Source organism: Dromiciops gliroides, chromosome 6 (genome assembly GCF_019393635.1).
Source record: "Dromiciops gliroides isolate mDroGli1 chromosome 6, mDroGli1.pri, whole genome shotgun sequence".
NCBI classification, from domain to species: Eukaryota; Metazoa; Chordata; class Mammalia; order Microbiotheria; family Microbiotheriidae; genus Dromiciops; species Dromiciops gliroides.
The window spans coordinates 92,320,323-92,340,494 of record NC_057866.1 but is presented as its reverse complement, the minus strand read 5'-3'; the positions used below and the strand labels follow the sequence as shown (position 1 = coordinate 92,340,494).

At 47.6% G+C, this 20,172-nt stretch overlaps 1 protein-coding gene across 1 annotated transcript; it reads left to right on the top strand.

Moving 5' to 3' along the window:
* The first annotated feature begins 1,753 nt into the window (after positions 1-1,753).
* On the top strand, positions 1,754-6,488 carry LOC122733020 (homeobox protein HMX1-like). The gene is made up of 2 exons (XM_043973504.1): positions 1,754-2,183; positions 5,833-6,488. The coding sequence occupies exons 1-2, from the start codon at positions 1,754-1,756 to the stop codon at positions 6,486-6,488; spliced, it is 1,086 nt and encodes a 361-aa protein (XP_043829439.1).
* The last annotated feature ends 13,684 nt before the right edge of the window (positions 6,489-20,172 follow it).

Below are 20,172 nucleotides of genomic sequence, written 5' to 3'. Positions count from 1 at the left end.
AGGTTCTAATTTTCCTTCCAAGTCTAATGTGGAAGTGTATTACACGGAATAGGAACAATAATCGACCACCTGGTTAGTTATCTAAAAAATGACCCCAGAGTATAAATATTACTCTGATTAATTCGATAGTACACACACACACACACACACACACACACACACACACACACACACACACTGCAAATATGGTAGGGATAATGTAATGTCAGAGATGGAAAGGGGTCAGCCAAATTATTTCCTTCGTTTCAAAGACAAAGAAACTGAGGCCTATAGATATGAAACGACTTGACTAAGATCATACAATAGACTTTGGAACCAGAACCCTTATTCCGATACCCCAGCCGCAGCATTCTGCTGACAAATAAAGTTACTAAACATTCTGTAATTATTGTAGGGAGCAAAAGGAGACAGACAGACATATATAGACAATACATCCATACACTATATATACATAGACACACATGGTATATTATATATACATATATGTATATCCGGAATCTGTGTCAGATATTTTCAAGGGGGTTGGACTAGGTGATATTTTAGGTTTTGTGTTAGATTCTATGCCTTTCAGTCAACGAAATCATAAATGATGCATACGAAACCCCCACCCCCACCCTGCCTAGGTCACTGGCTTGACTCTGTTCTTGCTCCTAAGTATTCCTGAGATCACCCTCTGGGATCTACATCCTTGCCGAGATAATACGATAATGAGATAATGTTTGTAAAGGGCTCTGGAAACGTGAGCTAGTATTATATATTTTCTTTTCCTGAGCGACATTCTCGAAATATTATTATTCGTGCCACTCTCCGCCGTAGAAGCAAGGATAGTACGGTAATTAGTGGTCTTATCAGGAGGTGATTGGCCAGCCGGGGCATCCCCTCGGGTCCCCTTCAGCCAATGAGAGGCTGGCAACTCTTCAATCCTTCCTCTCCAGCACACGCAAGCTTATCCCTTCTCCCTTCCCTCTTCTTGGCTACCCGGAGCCCGGGAATGGAATAAATTGGAATGGAATGGGTGCTGGTCCGCTGCCGCCTTTTCCGCTTTTGGACTCGCTCCTCTAATTGACCCAAATAAAAAGCTGGCAAGTGACGAGGCGGCCCAGAGGCCCCGGCAGCAGCAGCGGTTGTGCGCACCCTCCTGGGCCCCCTTGCCTACACTGACCGTGTCGCCAGGCCGCTATCCGCTCTGACCCGGCGCCCCGCTATTGCCATTTGACATGGTGCTTGGCCAATAGGCGATTCCCGGGGCGTCGGGGGGCCGCCTGACACTTTTATTACATTATTATTGTTTCGTACGCAGATTTCGACGCCTCCGCCGGTCGCTTACCAGCCTGCGCCACCGTCCCCCACCCCGACCCCAGCATCCCCCCACCCTATCCCCAACCCCCCTCCTCCTTCCTTCCATCTCCCCCTCCTACTCTCCCCCCACCAAGTCCCCAGTCCCTGCGGCCTCCCACCCCCACCCAACTCCGCCACTTGCAGGAAATGATGGCCAAGAACCGAGAGCTGCAATGAGTGCTCAAGGGGGGAATCGGCTCTCCGAGAGCAGTCCCCGGCCCCCGAAGAGCCACGACGCAGCTGGAGCTGCGGGTCCCCCCTACTTTCCAGGTCTCTGAAGGGCTCGCTCCGCCACCCTCCCTTTTCTCCCATTTCCCCTTCCCCCCTCCCCCTGACCACCGGCAGGCGCCAAGAGAGAGGGAGCGAGAGAGCGAGGAGCTAGCGGCAGCTCTTGCCAGCCCGGTCCGCCTACATCATGCCGGACGAGGTGACAGAGCCCGGTAGCGCCACACCGGCCCGTGTCTCGTCCTTTTTCATCGAGAATTTGCTAGGGGGAGAGGGCAAAGAGACGAGTCGAGGGGAGGAGGAGGACGAGGACGAAGACGAGGAAGAAGAAGAGGAAGAGGAAGGGGAGGAAGACCAGGAGGAGGCGCGAAGGCGGCTAAGGCAGCTGCGGGCGGGCGCCGAGACCCGGGAAGGTCGTGAGCGTTGCGTACTGGGAGTTGGAGCTGCAGCTGGAGCCGGAGCCGGAGCCCGATCCGGCCCCTGCCTCCTGCCGCCACCCCCTGCCTGCTGCCCAGGGCCGGCGTATGGTTTTGGTGTGCATGGCTACGCGCTTGCGGAGAGCCCGGCTCAGTGGTACCGACGCACCCACGCCAGCTACATCAGTTGTCACAGTCCAGACAGTAAGTCCTAGGTCCCCAACAGCAGGGTTTGGGGGCGGCGAGGGTTTGGCAGCTATTTCCTGCGCCGAGATCACTATCGAAGCCTTTCAGTAGTCAATGCTGGGGTTGGGGAGTGAGGAAGAGGGAAATCGAGGAACAAAATGACTCTCAGGCCTAAGTTGTACAGACTGCTGTAATCCTTAGGGAGTAGAACTCAAAGTGATCCGATCGGTCCAGATCCGACCCAAAACTCACTGGTCATTTGGGTTCCTGACAACTCTAGCTTCTTGCCTGATTGCTGGGGCGCGTCCCACCGGCCCCTCGGAGACCATCCATTACTTTGCTGAGCTTCCTGAGCAGAAACAGTAAAGAAAGAAAGGGAAGAGAGGAAAGAGAGAAACGAAAAAGACACGGAGATTCTGACAGGGGAAAAGATAAGGAGAAGAGAGAAAATAGAAGGCAAAGAGCAGAAAAAGAAGGAACTGAAAAAATAGGAGAATGGGAGATAAAGGAAAAGGGGACATAGAAGAAGTAGTTAATCGTCCGAAGTTCATACGATCTGAAGGAGGTTTGGTGCCCAGAGGCTGACCCAGTCTCGAACTCTGTCTCTTTTCTGCTACCTCTTCCTACCCCTCCCTCAACCCTTCTATTCCTCTCTTTGTTCTTTCCAATGGGAGCCAGTGTAGCGTGTAGGTGTCCACCTGGCTCCTTTTCAAGAGCACTACCTGGGATTCCCCGGCAGCCAGTGGGCTTTGGTACCCTTCCCTGGAAAACTACTGAAAAGGAAATAGGGGAACCTGGTCTAGAAGAGTCGAGCTATTACCCCAGCGCTTGCTCCCCAGAACTGAACAAAACCTTGTCCTGCACAGAGAGGCTGTCACCATTAGAAGGGTGCAAAACATTGCTATCTGCCTTAAATATGGACCCTTTTTTCTTTCGATGATTTTTGTAACCTGTAGTTGTCTTCCATTCTTTTAAAATGGGCACATTTCCTATAAATCCAACCTTAATATTTAGAACCACACGTTTCCCGGACTGAAAAGACCTTAAAACATAGAATGTTAGAGAAAGAGAGGACATTGGAACGTGAAATGTCAGGGCTGGAAGGAACTTTTAGAACAAAGACAGCGGGGTATCTGAAGTGGAAGGGTCTTTAGATAATAGATCTGAGAATTTAGAGCTCGAAATGACCCTTTGAAACCAAGGAATAATTCTACTTTATTTTTTAATGTGGGAACTGAGACATAGAGATAATGACTTTCCCAAGGTAACTCAGGGTTAGTGCCTGGCCCGTTCTGGACTAGAATCCAACTAGCATCCTAACTTCTAAATCGCTGTCCTTTCTACCACGCCCAACTGATTATTCAAATCTTCACTGAAAGATCTCTCTTGGGTGTGATTTCTTTTGGAGCCTGGTGAAGCTCTCCACCTGTAGGCATACGCTACATATATACACACAGGACACAAAGTTATTCCAGTCTCTCCAAAGTAGAGAAATCATCCCTTCCTTCTCAAGTGACCCTTCCAAAAGAACAAAAGTCTTATTAAGAAGATACTTGCTCTGAAGTTTTCAATGCTTACTCAAAACCACTATAGAAGAGCCAATTCGGTGACCAGTTTGATGTAGTTAGGGGAAAGTCCTGGGTTTTGTGTCAGAAGATGTGGGTTCCATTCCTGATCTGCCTCTTATTATCTGTGTGACCTTGAACAATTCACCTTCACTCTCTGGGGCTCAGTTTCCTCAAATGAGGGAATTGGCCCCTTGAAGTTTTCTTCAAGCTCCAAAATCTTGATTTTTTGATCGTATTTACCTTATGCTAATATTTCCTCAGATAGAATTGGGAAGCTTTCTTGTATTGAAAAATAACTACCATTTCCTCCTCCATTGCTCTTGTACTACAGCTCAGGGTGAGGCGGGGCCTTCCAGCTGAAAGAAGGTCTCCTGGGATGTGTTTCTAGCTTTGTATCTTGAGGTTTAGAATCCAGCTGCCTTCCAGTCGGGGTGGAATGGAAGCAGGGTCAGCCTGTTTGATGCAGGGTCAGCCTGTTTGATACAGGCTCGTAACTTAACCGGTAGTCCCCTTGTTCCTCCGTAGGCTGACAGCAACATTTCTTTTCGCTAGCTGAGCCCCCTACAAACACCTATCTAGTGTGAGCCCTTTGGCCAAATGAGGGGACAAAGAGCAAAAGACGCCAGTTCTCCTATTCCAAAGACCCAGAGTGTCTATACTCAAATGTTCATAGGGTTTACACAATAGCCCTGCGAAGTGTTATGAGGTTATGCGGGTTTTAAAACCGAGGATAGGAAGACACGGAGAAAAGTGAAATGCGCTGGCCATAATCAGGGACCGATCAAAACTTGAACTCCACCTGAGGTCTTTCTTCCCACTAGAAAGAGTCTCATCCTGCCGCTTATTCTGACTCCTACCTAAAGCAAGGACCCTAATTAAAAGCTCTCGCAGAGAACTGGGTCCTCTCTACACTCTGTATGCAGTATACGCCCCCCTCCCCCAATCAGCTGGGCCTTTCTCCCCAGCGACCCCCGCCGAGTTTCGTCTATTCCTCTCAGACCCTGGAGGGCTGATTTATCCACACTCTACAAGAGTAGTAATTAATGCTAAGCCTAATGTACAAATCAATGGGGGAAGAGAGTAGTATTTAAATCTAAGAAAGCGGCATTAATAAAGGAGCGCCAACTCGGGAAGGGAAGATGGAGAAGGAGGAAGCCCAGGATAGGGTGTCTGAAGGGTGCTCTGTGAACGCTTTTGGATTTTCCCCAATCCTGATGTTTTTTCTTCGAGGTGTCCTCGAGGATACCGATGTGTTTCTGTGTATCTGAGTGTATATCTTCCTAATCGTGTGTATATTTCGGAACACTTGAATATTCTGTTCAGTGTATTGTCATTACCGGCATTTTCCCCTTAAAATGGTGTGTGCAGGTGCGTTTTGTATGAATGTGGGTCCTATGAGCGAGTGATTTCCCCCATGTCGGTGTGTGAGAGGGAAATTCCATGTATAAGGGTTTTCTATATGCTTGTGTGTATTTGAATGCTAGTTTCTGTGTGTGCAATGTTGATGTGTCCAACGTATTATGATGTATTTGTGTATGAATGTCTCTGTGCATGTATATGTACGTTATTTTAAAAATTTGAGAGAAATTCTGTGGAAATGGACAGTATTTCCTTATGTCATTGTGTAACGGAGTGTCCATTTTTTGCAAGACAGAGACATTTTCTATGAACAGTGGCACATCTGTGTCTTAACACGTGCCACATATGTTATTACATTGACTCAATGTATTCGTGTACGACCGTTTTTACATATACCAATGTGTATTTGAATGTTTGAGAGTGCATTTTTGTAGACATAGCTTTATCTTGTGTTTGAATATGAATAAATGGGTTTTTTTATATGCATGAAGCAAAAGGGAGGGTAAAGAGAGTGTGAGACAAGACCGGAAGGTTGGCGTTTTTTGTGTATGTCCCTGTGTGTTCGACTGTGTGTTTAGGGGCGTGGGGGAAGAGAAAGTGTGTTTCTGCGTGTGTCCGTGAATTCTTGTGTGTGTCTCCAATTTCCCACTGGCAGCAGGGCTAGCAGAATAAAAGAGATGAGTAGGATGGGGCTAGTTGAGTGTTGGGAGAAACAACCTTATTCCTCTTTGCCCCCTCAGCCAGTGACCGGGACTCCCCTGAGATCGGCGAGGAGGCCGGCAGGCCAGAGAGCGGCTGTAGGCGACGGTCGGGCGCCCCTGGGTCTGCGGAGCGCCTGGGTCGCGAGCCGGACGAGTCGGCCTGCAGCAGCAGCAGCGGCGGCAGTGGCGGTGGTGGCTGTGGCGGCCGCGGAGAAGAGGACAAGCCAGAACCGGACTCTGCCGAACCTCGGGCTGCTGGCCGCAAGAAGAAGACGCGCACGGTGTTCAGCCGCAGCCAGGTGTTCCAGCTGGAATCCACGTTTGATGTGAAGCGCTACCTGAGCAGCGCGGAGCGTGCAGGCCTGGCAGCCTCCCTGCAGCTCACCGAGACGCAGGTGAAGATCTGGTTTCAGAACCGCAGGAACAAGTGGAAGCGGCAGCTGGCTGCAGACCTGGAGGCTGCGAGTTTGTCACCGTCTGCTCAAAGGCTGGTCCGCGTGCCCATTCTCTACCACGAGAACTCACCAGCCGCAGGAGGAGGCCTGGCCTTCCCCTTGTCGACGGCGTCGGCGCCGCCCCCGCCGCCCCTCGTGGGCTTCCCGGGAGCTCTTGGCTATCCCTTGGCTGCCTTCCCGACTGCCGCAGCTGCCTCTCTTCCCTTCCTGCGGCCCTCGCAGATGCCCGGCTTGGTCTGAGATATCCTCTCTCCTCTTCGCCCCTCTCTACCCCAGGCTTCCGGGCTTGCTTCCCTCCACGGTCCCTTCCCACCCAATGCTCCCCAATGCTAGCTCCTTGATCCTGTGGGAACTGTTTTTAAACGCTTTGAAAATCGTTTCAAGTGCAATAAATAGATCGCGAGAGACTGGGGGGTGGAATCATCAGGGACAGGCTGGGAACAGCAGGGCCTCCGAGGCTGACACAACACCCTTGCTGCCTGCCACCAGGCGGGTTCTGCCTTCCGGCCCAGATACCGTGCCCAATTCTGTGGGACTCCTTAGGAATACCACTCTCAGACCCTTAGCCCAATCCCAGAGAGTCAAGCCACCAACCAGCTCCACCTTCATTGAGCAGACCGGGAATGTAAAGGGGACACACAAGCAACACACGAAATCAGCTCCCAGAGGAACTATACACACATAACTCACACACACCCAGCACTGAAAACAAAATAGGAACAGAACACATCGAAAACTCAAACACCCGCCACAGCACAGCACGTGCATGGATGCAACACACAACGACGCATCATACAACAGGAAAATCCACATCAGCCATCCGAAATACTGTCCCATGTGAAATTTCACGCAAATTACACAAACAGAAGGAACACACAATTGTGCTACACCTACAGAACAACAGAAATGCACAGTGTCCGGAAATAAACGCACGTTCATAAAAATAGAAACCTATAGTGCATATAACACACGAGCACCCAAAAACCTAACAGTCGACCCCCCCAAAAAAACACCACACCACTTGCTACACCAAAGTGCATAGAAATATAAACAGGGACAAGTGTCGGACACACACAAACACAACATAGAAATATGCAGAAAAACACAGCACAAATAGAAGCACACGTAAGCTCTCAGACACAGACACTCTCAGTGTGTCCCCACAATGCTCTCACATGTAAGCTCTCACATGTAAGTTCTCGCTGTGTTGTCCCCGGCAGGAGTGTCTGTCCACCCTTCGTCTTATATTCAGGCTGCTTGGGTTTGGCCGGTACCTGATCTTCCCTACTGGTTCCCTACCTTCTTAACCTCTACCCACACAGTGGCCTTGAAGTCCCAGATCCCCTCTCCTGGGAGAGAAGAGCCGGCAGGGGCCTGGCATTCGGGAAAAGGAAGGCTCAGGTTTACAGAACTATGCGTATCCCAGCCAACTGACAATTAGTAAAGCCCGGATTTGGAAGCCAGAGGCAGCAGCTGCCTTGATTCACATACAACCTGGTTCTTCCAAAGGTCCTGGATATTAACGCACGAAATAAAAAGGTCCTTGTCTGCAGGGGTTGACAATGACTTCCTCTACTCGCTAACTATCCTATTAAGTCTGAGGATTCTTGCTCGGTCTAGGTCCCAAAAGCCCTGCGCTTTGTGAATCGGGCCTTCCGGGACATCCAGACAGCTCTCCGAGGCCTGGGATCTAGCACGTGAGGCCTTCCTGCCAGGACAGCCTAGGGCTCTGTTCCCAAACAGTGGAGCTAGGGCTTGGGGGTGATAGGAAAGGGGAGGAAGAGGTAACTCCTCTGGGCTCAGGATTTCAGACTGGAGCAGAGAAGCGCTTCACTTTCCATCATTTCCCCAAAGGAGCTAATGTGTTCCGGCCTATCTGCGCCCTGAGCATTTCTCCCAGCTGCTGCACTGTCTCACCTGAGCCCGCAGTATATGGAGTATTATGCATGTTTCCAACGGTGTATTTTTTCTAATAATCTTTTATAAAAAATAATAATACCCTCCCAAGTGGCCCACCCGAAATGCCGTTAGTTTCTGAATTAAGGAGTGGACTCAACCTATGAGCAGAGAACAAATTCTTGCGAAAATGCAATCCTATTTGACTCATCAAACATTAAGCTTTTTACTATATGCAAATCCCTATGTGTAAAGTGTAGTGGAAAGAATTCTGAATTTGGATTCACAGGACCTTAGTTCCAGTCCAGCTCTGCCATTTACTGTGTGACTTTGGAAAAGTAATTTCATCTCTCAGAGCCTCGATTACCTTCACTGTAAAATGGGAATAATAATGATAATACTTTCTAACACGATCCCCCCCCCCCCATTAGTGCGAAGACAGTGCTATGTAAATGAGAGTTTTTATTAAAGGCTTGGTTTTATTGAGACCGGGGGAATCGATCTAGGCATCTTTCTGGAGTAAGGCTTTTATAGTTATTCTTTTGTGTCTCCGCCACCCAGTCTCTCCACCATCACCAACATTCCTTGAATAGTATAATGCCAAAGGTGAGTATACAATCTTAGCACAAGATTTCGGCGTGGGAAGGAACGTTGGAAACGATCTAGTCAAACCTCCTTAAAGTTAAACATGGGCAAACTAAGGTGCGAGAGCTGAAGTTGATTGACCCGTGATCATCCAGAAAGTTAGTATAGAAGTTATACTTCTAACCTCGATTTTGTTTTTGTTTTTGTTTTTCTTCGTTTGTTTGTTTTTTTGCCCGGTGCTCTTCCCAATACACTCCACTGTCCTGACTGGTTCTTCCTGGCAAACTTTCCAGGCCCTTAGAAATACAAGACTTCTTAAAAAAAAATAATCTGTTTTCTCCCGAACTTCTTCTTGTTCGCAAAGGTGTTGGTGGTTGAAGAGAAAAGTGACGTCCAGCTCCGGAGTCAAAGACTGATTCTATTGTATGCCTCTACTTTCTCGGAAGGGTTGGAAGTCCTGCGACCAACCTCTGACACCACCTCCTCCTAAGTGCCCCCAGAACCATTTCACCTCAGGAAAAACATCCGGTTGCTTCTGCCCAGGGTCCCATTATTCCTGGTAGGGCAAAACTACTGGCCAGCGAAGCTGGGTTTTCCTTTCTCCTGCACAAGTTTCCCTCTAGCGGGGAGCCCACGTCCTTGTCCCAGTTCATCCTTCCAATATCCTTCTACCTCCAATTCAAAAGGGAAGAGGTAAATTGAAATCAGGCTGGAGTCACGGAATGTCAGCACTGATTGTTCTCTTAGAGATCATTCATTCCTCCCCCATTTTATTTACCAAGGGGGAAACTGAGGCCCAGAGAATATAAATGATTAGTCTAAGGTCACACAGTAAATCAGCGACAGAATCAGGACTCTGGCCTGGTCTGTCTCCCAGTCCTATGGCGTGTCTCTGTGCTCTGGAAAAGAAGCCCTTAGGTGCAGGCCCCAGAGAGCCCCATCCCTGCCCCCTAAAGGCTTGCTACCTGACTAGGAACAAAACTTTTGGTCCCTGGAAAAAAGAGGCAACAGGCCCCCAGAAGAGAATGGCTTCATTATTTTTCACCGGGCAGGGGTAGGGGAATATATTTCAATTCCGTTTTGTTTTGAAAGACTTATGTGTCGTTATCAATAAAACGGATTTTTTAAAAAGACACCCGTCTAGTAGTAATTTGCGATCATAGGGGTGGGTGAGTGGGGGCAATGTGAAACAATAACCGGATCAGGAAACTGATCCTTAGCCAATAACTTAGAGGGCCGAAATCTTCTATGACCTTCGCTACTATGAGGTAACGTTGGCTGCAGAGGGGCTACACTTCCCCTCCCGCAAATACACAAATTTCACTCAACAACCATTTACCTTATTCATAGTACAGGCGGGCAAGCAAGGTCTGCCCATATACACACACAGTCGTGTGGGCACACACACATTTACACGTTCACCTACCCAAACCACACCACTATTAAGTCCGACTCTTTTTCGGTCTTGCGCTGTCTTTCTTTCTCATAGCAGAGAACCTCATGTTTTTAACCACACCTAAGGAAGGCTCATTAGACTTCCTTTGACTCTCCAAACACACCCGTAAAATGTGTAGTCCCATCCACATTAATGTCTCGAATCCCTACTGCATATTTCTCAAATACACTCAAACATATTAAACGTATATTTTTCTTAGGACAAACACATACACTCCTACTAAGAACTCGAAAAGCATACTTTCCCTCTAAATACATATACACTCATACGCAAAAACTCATTTCTCTCATCATACATTTGTTGTTCAGCCGAGTCCGACTCTTCTAGACAACCATGGGATTTTCTTGGCAAAGGTACTGGAGTGGTTTGCTATTTCCTTCTCCAGTGTGTCCCCATTTTACAGATGAGGAACTGAGGCGTATAGGGGGTGAAGTGATTTACCTAGGGTCACACAGCTAAGTAAGTGTCTGAGGTCAAACTTGAACTCAGATCTTCCTTATTCCAGGCCCAGTACTCTATCCACTCTGTTCCACCTCGCTATTATACATAGACACACCAAATAACTCTTTCAAGAACTTTTCTCCTCAGGCCACTCCCTAAGGCACAGGTAGAGTCCCAAACATAGTCACATGTATATTCAATCACATATAACACGAACAAATGCACGTGCATAAACACATATACACATGCATTCACACACGTTTCAGCTGCGGCTGGTTCCCATCAGCTCGAAACCCTGGTCTCTCACTAGTTTCTTCTCAATCTTCCGTGTCTCTTCTTCTGACTTGTACTCTCCTTGCCATTTTCCCTGGGTGAGGGCTGCGCTTTGCTGAGTCTGGGAGTCTTGACGATTTCTCCCACAGGTTTCACTCAGAATTTCAGGAAGCTGTTGGAGAACAGAATGCATCCTACACATGAAAATTACTGCAACTACTTAAAGCCCAGCAAAACGGGGTTTCCTTTTCTCCACTCCATCCCCACCTGTAACAAACTCTTCCTCTAGCCTCTACCAAAACTACCTCCTTGCTTTGGTTTCGATCTATCTTGGTACTCCGTATTTCTCGACTGAGGAATTGAGCTTTCCCTGAGGAAAGGAAGAGACAGATTCAGGGTCTGGACTCCCTCATTCTGGGGACTTAATAGTCTGAGTCGCAGTGTGTATGAAAAAGGTAATGGGAAGGAGCTGGGTTGGGAGGGGATGGATGTACCATCCAATTACACCCAAATAGACCCTGGGAGACAGTGCCCCTGGGAAAAGCCCAGAGGAGATAGATTTTTTTTTTTCAGAAGGGTTGTACCTGGATAGTAACTGGTCTCTCAAAGATGTTATTAGAATTAACACTGCACATTTCCAAAAGACTGGAACCAATTACCATATTTTAGGTCACTGAAACTTCGAACAAGTTAGATTCCAATGCATGAGGTCATTTCAGGGGATTCATGGTTCGCACTAATCCGAACCTTCCGAATATATTTATTGTCACCATGCTCATTTATGGACAAATTTATTTGATACATGATTACAATACTATAGTAATTGTAGTTGATATTTGGCTCTTCACGCTTCCAAAACCATATCTAGAGCTATATGATCAGCTCGTTTGATCCTAATAAAACAAAACAAAACTTCGTGGAGACTGCAGTACAATAATTATTACCCCAAATTTTACAGATGAAGAAACTGAGACTCAATGAGAAGTGACTTGTCCAAGGTTACACAGCCAATGGAGCTTCCGAGCCTATGATATTTCTGTGCAAAGGAGTGGTCGCTGAAGGAAGACCCGAAGCCCTGCTAAGTGTAGAAATATCCCCCTGGGCTTTCTTGGTCACAAGAACTCTTTATGGAAGGAGCACTCACACCAATGACATTGAGGACCCTTGAAGTAAAAAAAAAAAAATTATGTTGTTAAATATTTGATAGTAGGGGCGGGAAACAACAGTAATGATTTCAACATGCCAATACCGAAATTATCCTTGTTTTAACATCATATACCTCTAGGTAATTACAGTCATCAAGTCACACACGCCGCGAATTTTGCCTACGGAGACAAAACCTCATATTGGGAAGAATTCAGCCTGTTCTAAAGAAGTAATCTTGCCTCAGAGGTGAAGACGCCACCGAACCCCTTCCACACAGCCGCAAGGATGCAGGTAGTTGGGTTGGGGGAAGGGACAAGGAAAAGATGATGAGGTGCAGAAATCCTCCCTTTGATCTGAATTGGTTAGTGGCTGGAGAAAATCACAGTCTGGGGGTCATGAACAAACGTTCTCCGGCTATTTTCTTTTTAATTATTAAGATTTGGTCAGGTCAGTCTTTACTTTGGGACTCAGCTTCTTCATATATATATATTTTTAAAAAGATTCTAACTAAATGATCTTGACGGGGTTTTCCAGCCCAACCATTCTTCGTCCTACATTGTCTTAGGGGTCTTTCTGGCTCTAGGGTCTCACATTGCATATTTCGAGCTCTGAGGTCCCTTCCAGCTCGGATGGCGCTAACGTCCCATATTTTCTGCTCAAGGCCCCTGCCCACTGCCATTCTAGGTCTTTCTGAGTTTCTGTTTGTTAAACCTGGAGTTACAGCCATCCCAGTAGTGGATCTGGCGTCACCTTGACTAGGTCATCTTAAGTAGTGGCTCTTCCGAGAAATCTGGGGGCTGAGCAAAGTATGAAACTGGTTTGCACTTTCGATATAAGCGTTTGCTTTTTGCAAACCAAATTTTTCACTGGGGCGGAAGTAAGTGAAAAGTGAATTCTAGCCACACTTGGTTAAATTGGGATCTTGTGAATGGCCAACCAGATCAACCTGCGCCATAACTACTATCATAGCCTCAATTCCTTCTCGCCCCCACTCCTCCCTTTTGACTTTAAAGGAGATCCACAAAGAGTGACCCATAAAAGGAATGCTAGAGGAAGGAAATCGATAGACTGAAAGGCACCTTGTTAAAGTATCTGTCCTGCTTAGGCCCTGCCTTATGGCCTCCCACGGCGCACCTCGCTTCTTGTCTGCGTCTAAAGCATTCCTGTGGGTCGATATTTTATAAATCTCTCAGGCGCTTTGGCTCCGCTGTTGCCCGATGATGTATGATATTGATCTGTCTCCCCCCACCTCCCTTTCTCAGGAGTCCCAACTTCCCCCTCCTCTCCACTCCTGGTCCCATTTGCCTACATTCCAATGCTAAAGTATCGGCAAGCTGAGATTGACCTTGGCGTCCCCATTCCTCTACGGAATGAATGTTCACTACCGAGCATGAGTGAATCAAAATCCCAATGAGTCAAAGAAAGAAAGGGCCTTAAAACAAAGAAGCTAGAATGGCACGACTGGGAGGGGCCTTCGAATATAGGCTATGGATGAACTTGAGGAGAGCTTAGAACAGAGAACACCGAATGACAGAGCTGACACATGGCACAGAACGCTAGATCAATTTGGAATCTTTGAGCACAAACACACGAGATTAGCGATTTAAGAGATCAGACATCATCTAGTCGAACCCGGGCATTTAGGAAAGGAGGAAACTGAGGCCCAGAGAGTAGAGGTGATTTGACCAGACAGACACATAGTGAGTTATTGACTGAGCCTGGACTAGAACCTCTGTTGGCCCCCTGCCAAGTTGACTTCCCTCCCACAATGTTCCCGGAAGATTTATCGAAGAGAGCTTTTCTAGCTTCAGGTCTGGCCCGGTTCCGAGCTTCCTCTGCCCTGCCGCGTTCGGACCCCCAGCTGATCCGGGAACAATGACTTCTCACCCCAGGAGGAGGGGAAAACAAGGCGTGTAGGGCAGGGCCTTTCTCGGCATCTCTGTAGATAAAAGCTTCTTCCCCGAACATTGATCGGAGAGCCCCCTTCGGCGCTTCTCTGGCGAATCCAAATGCTCATTGATTACTCGGACTGGCCCCAGAGGACTTTCAGAATCGCTGAGCTCACCTTCCAGAGCCAAGTCCCGTGTGCTTCGAAGGCCTAGGAGCTGGGAGGAGGAGGATGCAGGCTACTTCTGAGAACAAGTCATTGCCTCTGCCCGCACCGCCACCCCCCATCCCTTTAGAATAGGCCCCTCCTCAGGCCCAGCCAGGGACTAATGTCAAAACATCTGGAAAGAATCCGTTAGCCTATCACCTGGCTAACCTTTCTAGGACTTTGTTCCGAGGCCGCTCCGCTGGCAAACGGCTTTTACAAAGGGAGAGAAATCACTACAACCTGTGCCACTCGGATACGGTTCACTATTACGTGGTTTTGCTTGCACTACAGTAAGAGTCCCTTCCCTTCTCTGTAAGGTCCTGGCATTAGACTGAAGTAGGCTGAGGTCCAGGGATTGAGATCTCATTCTCCCCTCCCCACTCACTTCGAAGCCTCAGGAGTTGTAAAGGGAATTCTGCACCTGGGAGAGCTTGAGAAACCAGATGATTGCATGAATTTCTGGGAAGGAGGGTGTCTTCCCCAAAGCTCAGCCTTATTTTTCCAGGCTCGAAGAAGCCACCATAAAGTATTCAACCCGTTGTTCTGATGAACTCGTTGTTGTGTATGTGAAAAATGGTTGTAAAGCCCTTGAAGAGGTATAAAGGGCTCTTTGAATTGCTTCTTGGAATGTTGGAACTGGAAGGAAACAACACAGATTATAGAATGTAAGAGCTAAAAGGAAAGAATTCTGGAGTTGTAAAATGCAGGCAAGATCACACCTTCGTTTTACAAAGAAAGAAACTGAGCCCTAGAGAGGTGATTTGCCAGTGAAGATGCAAAGCTAAGATCAGAACTCAGCTCTCCTGAGAAAAAAAAAAAAACAGCAAGGTACAGTAGGTAGAGTGCTGGAACCTGGGAGACCCGAGTTCGAATCTCATCTGACTCTCAATGCCTTATGCCCTTGAGCAAATTATTTAAGGCTGAGCCTTAACAATCTTAGCCGTGGAAAATGGAGGTTAGACTAGGTGACCTCCAACGTCCTTTCCAGAGCGAATTCTCCGATCCTAACTCCCAGTCCAGAATTCTTTTCACTGCATCAGGGTATGAGTTGGTGGCATAGCAGAAAACGGGAGACTGAGGTCCTGCAAAGAGAGAAGGACATTGCTTTGGGTCTGGGGTGCTAAACGGGTCAGATAGCAGCTGTTAGCCTATTTCCATCCCAAAGAAAAGCGCCCGGTAGCGCCCTTGTGTATTCCTGCTCTCTGATCCCTCCCTCAGAGTTCATTCTTACAAGGCAATCTATCGAGAAGCCTCAATGAACCTTCCGGGTAATAAGAAATGAACGAACTGTGTGAGGAGGCTCATTTTCCAAGTGTGACTAATGATTTGAGAGAGATTAATGCGCCCACTGCCTGCACCAGAGAGGAAGGTGTAAAAGCCAAGGAGTGCCTCCCTGATTAAACAGTGCAAATCGATCAGCCCAAGAGGCAATACTCGACCTGCCCCCCGCGCCCCTCCCTTCAGTAACGCGGCCAACCAAGATTTTTCCTAGAATCAAGCAGCTATAGGGGCCCGCAGAGCCAAAACAAAGGGTTATAGGTTGTAGAGGAGGAAGGAAACTTAGAAACCTTCCAGTCAGGCTCCACACTCTCATTTTAAAGAGGGGAGAAACAGAGGGCCTGGAAGAGAGGAAGCAACTTGCTAAAGGTCCATTCTCCAGTCCAATCCCTACAGTCTTGTCCCTACCATCCTTAATTTTAAATTAAAAAAAAATCTTTTTAAGTGAAGCAATTGGGGTTAAGTGATTTACCCAGGGTCACACAGCTAGTAAGTGTTAAGTGTCTGAGGCCGGATTTGAACTCAGGTCCTGCCGAATCCAGGGCCAGTGCTTTATCCACTGCGCCACCTAGCTGCCCCTGGTCCCTACCATCCTTGATAAATAGGCAGCCCAAACCATTTTGGGGTACAGGGTAATTGTAAAGACCCTAAGGGATAACTCCCCCCTCCTTTTTCCCATCTTACGATGGAGCCGAAATAAACATCTTTGCCCTATCTACCTATTATGGCTAGTTTCTCCCTGGCAGGTGGGGTGGGGCGAACAGAATAAACACAGGTTTAGCACAGGTCAGTCAGGTTTTCTTGAACGTTGCTGGTTGGGGTGGGTACTCACATTCCGGTCTTGTGATGGTAACATAGGATGACCCGCTGCCCCTACTTTGGGGTAACAGAAGGAGTAGAAATAAAAAGGGGGAGTGAATGAATGCAATTTCTAGATGGGAAAATGTAGGGTGTGGGCAGGGGGACTGCTATGGACTTTAGAGGTAGAGAGATAATGCTTCATTAGAGCTGATCTTGGTCTGAGTCAAAAAGCCTGTGTTGAAGTTCATATTGTACCACTTAATAAACTGTGTGACCTTGAATAAATTATTTAATCTCCCTAAATCTCGGCTTCCTTGTTTGTAAAATATGAAAAAAATAATACTTGCATTACCCACCCCCAAGGTTATTATGAGGAAAATACGTTTAAACTGTAAAATACTACCAACATTAAATAAGTATTTATTAAGTGCTACGTTGTGGAGGGCCCTGTATTAATAGCTTCCAGGGAGAAAGCTATGTCTTCCCATCTGGCTTCAAGAAGCTCACAATATGGTAGGGAAGATAAATAAAATTCAAATATTTATGGCCTCGGTTTCTCTCTCAGCCAAATGAGGCTGGTGTCACTTCGATGCTCTACATCAGCATTGTTTAAGTAAACATTTTATACGAGGGTTTAAACTCGATGGCATCTCTGGAGAACTAGGTAACCTTGGGCAAGTCTCTCAATAACTTCCTCTATACTTATCTGCAAAATGAGAGTATGGAGAGACATATACTACGGGACTTGCATGGTTGTCTGAAGGAGAATTCTGTGGATCCCAAAGCGTTAGATAAACAAACTGTTATTGGGTATTATTTTCAAATTATATAGATTTTTGTATTGTTGTATTGCTTCACATGGCTTGTTTCAAACTGTATCGCTAGGTCACGCTTTGCTGAATAAATTGCCAGGATCAGCGTTCCACTTTGTTAATGCAGTAGTGACTAAAAGAGCTCTCAGTCTGTTAATCTAACACCTTCCCTGTAGGTTCAGTCACCAGGAGTCTGAGCTGGTGTGGTCCAGTCACATGCAGTCCAAACCCTGCAAAGAATAACTCCTAGCCACCAGGGGAGTGGAGGCCCCACAGTCAATAAATATCTTGGTTGATAATAACGGCTCCATCTCTTGAGGACAGGCGCGTGAGGATCCTAATTTCCATTTTATTGAGAAGGCAATTCTCTCTCTCTGAAAGGGAAGTGACTTGCTCTCAGTCACACAATAAGTTAGTGCAAGAACTTGTACTGGAACCCAGGTCTTATTCACAATCTGGTTTTCGTTTTACTGAACCATCTTTCTCGGGAAACGGAAGGGAGAAGCAGCCTCTGCTTTTACAGAACGACTTAGTTTGATTGCTTACTACCTATCTTTTTTCCTCAGTGGCCGTTGGTATCTTAAATGTAAAAATTCTCCTTTCATTTCCTTCCCTTCCTCCTACAGTCTTTGTTTATTTTTTTCTCCCCACCCTTTTTCTTCTCCTTTTTTCTTGCCTTAGGATTTTTTGACCACTCAGAAATTCCTTTTACTCGTTTAAAATTATGGGGGAGGGGTGAGCACACACAAGGGGAAAACGCTGGGCCTTGGAAAACGCTTCTCATAGGTATGCAACAACGACGCTCCGCAGTTTTCTTTTCTGAAAACGCACGCCAGGTCCCTCAAGCCCACTGGAGTCTCACCCTTCCCTCAGCTTCCCTCTCCTTGCATCCGCTCCATTCCGCCTGAAGCAGCTCTCCCCGGCGCCGGCAAGTCCGGCGAAAAGGCTTGGGGAGGGGTGGCCTTATGGAGAGCGCGCCCCTCTTGTGCCGGCGGGGCCGGGAGGACGGACAGAGGTTTTTGGCAGGGGGAGATAGACTCGAGAAGCTCGGAGAGCAACTGAGAAAACACCATTGGATCTCAGCGCAGCCTGTACCTTTCTAGGAAGTCCTGGCTGGCTGGGTGGTGAGCTGTGAGCAGTTGGGTTTGGGGGAGAGGAGGGGCCGACAGGTGTGTGTGTGTGTGTGTGTGTGTGTGTGTGTGTGTGTGTGTGTGTAGGAAGTCTTGGTCCTCTGGCAGTTCTTAAAAAAATAAATGCATGTATATGTATCGATAAATAGTTCTTTGCTTTAAGACTAGTTCATACTTCAGAATAAGTAGAAAGGGTGTCAGGTATGAAAGGGGCCTGGACTGACTCTCCCAATGGGGAATGAAAGGCTTGTAGACTAACCCGAATAATTAAAACTCTTTTTTTTTTCATCTCTCCGCTCATTCATTTAAGAGGTACTCCGCTTCGCCTCGCCCACCCCGCCCCCCTCCTGCCGGCCCACAAGAGTGAGCCTGTGTAGACGTCGCTTCTTCTACAGAAATCAGTACTTTGCCTACACAATTCCAGCTCCCTGCTTCGGATAGTTCCATTTCTTTTCCTCTCGTTCCTCCTCCTTCTCCTCTTAGTCCCCCCGCCCTTCCCCTGTCCCGCATTTACTGCCTGGCCGCCTCCTCTCTCACTACCCCACCCCAGATTCCCGGTTAGAAGCCGGGATCATTCTCTGGCCCTGGGTTGAGGCGCCATTCTCGCCCTCTTCTCTGGTAGTTGCGGGTCTCCTGTCCGTAGCTCGGTCTTTCTCTACCCGGCCCTGGCCTGAGCAGGGTACCTCAGTCACTTTCTGCTGAGGCCAGTGAACTCCATAGGAGTAGCCAGCCCGCTTTTATTCCCTGGCTCCTCTTCTTCACAGCTTTTTCTTTCCTCCCTATCTCCCCATCTCGCTGTCCTCCTGGAGAGCCCCTTGTTCTGCCTCTTCAAGCAGGCCACTTTAGGCCACATCAGTTACCTCTCACGGCTGTTTCTCCCTCCCTTCCCTCTGTCCTCTTAGCTCCTCCCATCCCACCCTCTTGCCCAAGCATGCCTTTAGCACCTCCCCTCACCCGAGGCCCCTGTTTCCTCTGGGCCCCCTACTCTCTCTCCCGGTTCTCTTCTCCTTCCCTAGTCCAGCCCTCTCTCCCCTCACCTGGTTTCCTCTGGCGTCTCCCTGTCTGGGGCTGTCTACCCGGGGTTTTTCCTCTTTCCGCAACCCCTCCCCGCAGCTCTACCCAGTCAACACCGCAGCTCCTTCTCATTCTTAACTCCCTCCCCTCGTTTTAACCTTGCTTTCTTCTCTTACTTTCCCGTCATCACTTTCTCTGTTCTTTTCTCCAACCTCTTTCCCCCCTCCCCTTCCCCTTCCTGCTAGGCTCTCCTCTATTCGCCTCCATTTCTTGGATCATCCTATATTTGCTCTGGGAGAGACGTTAAATGCTGTTTAGAGCAACCTTCTTGTTTTACTGAAAAGAAACTGAGTCTCAGAGAGGTTCTGTGACTTGTCTAAGGCTGTACAGGTAGCAACGTCAAATTTGAAACCAACTTATTTCCTCTTTCTCTTCCTCTTCACTTCCTGCCTTTCTTTTCTCTCCTCCCTTTACTGTAACTTCTTCTCCTCTACTCCCTTTCCTCCTCTCCTGTATACCAGGCCAAACTCATCTTTTTAATGGACTTTTTAATTATCCTGCGACTCTCCTCAAAAGTTCCCAATTTGAACACCCTCAATTATTTGCTGGATAAAGTTCAAGTTCTAAAACCTAGCATTCAAGGTACTCCACAAGCAGGACCAGTTGACCTTTCCAGGCTTCTCTCTGGCAGTGCCCTTTGTACATTCTATATTCCAACCAAATTATATTCAATTCAGTTCAGTTCAACAACAATTTATTAGTCGACTCAAATGGACTTGGTATTTGGAGAGGGGATAGAAGATTTAGAGAAGACCCCTGTCCTTAAGGAGTTCAGAGATCATCAAGAGAAGAAAATGCAAGCAGAAATAATGAGAAATAGGTCTGAGAGACAGAAGCAAAACATTTCTGTACATTGGGGAGATTAGAAATAAGGAGACATCTCTGTACAATGGAGAGATTAGAAAAGATCTGGAGAAAGTGGCTTGCATGTGAGCAG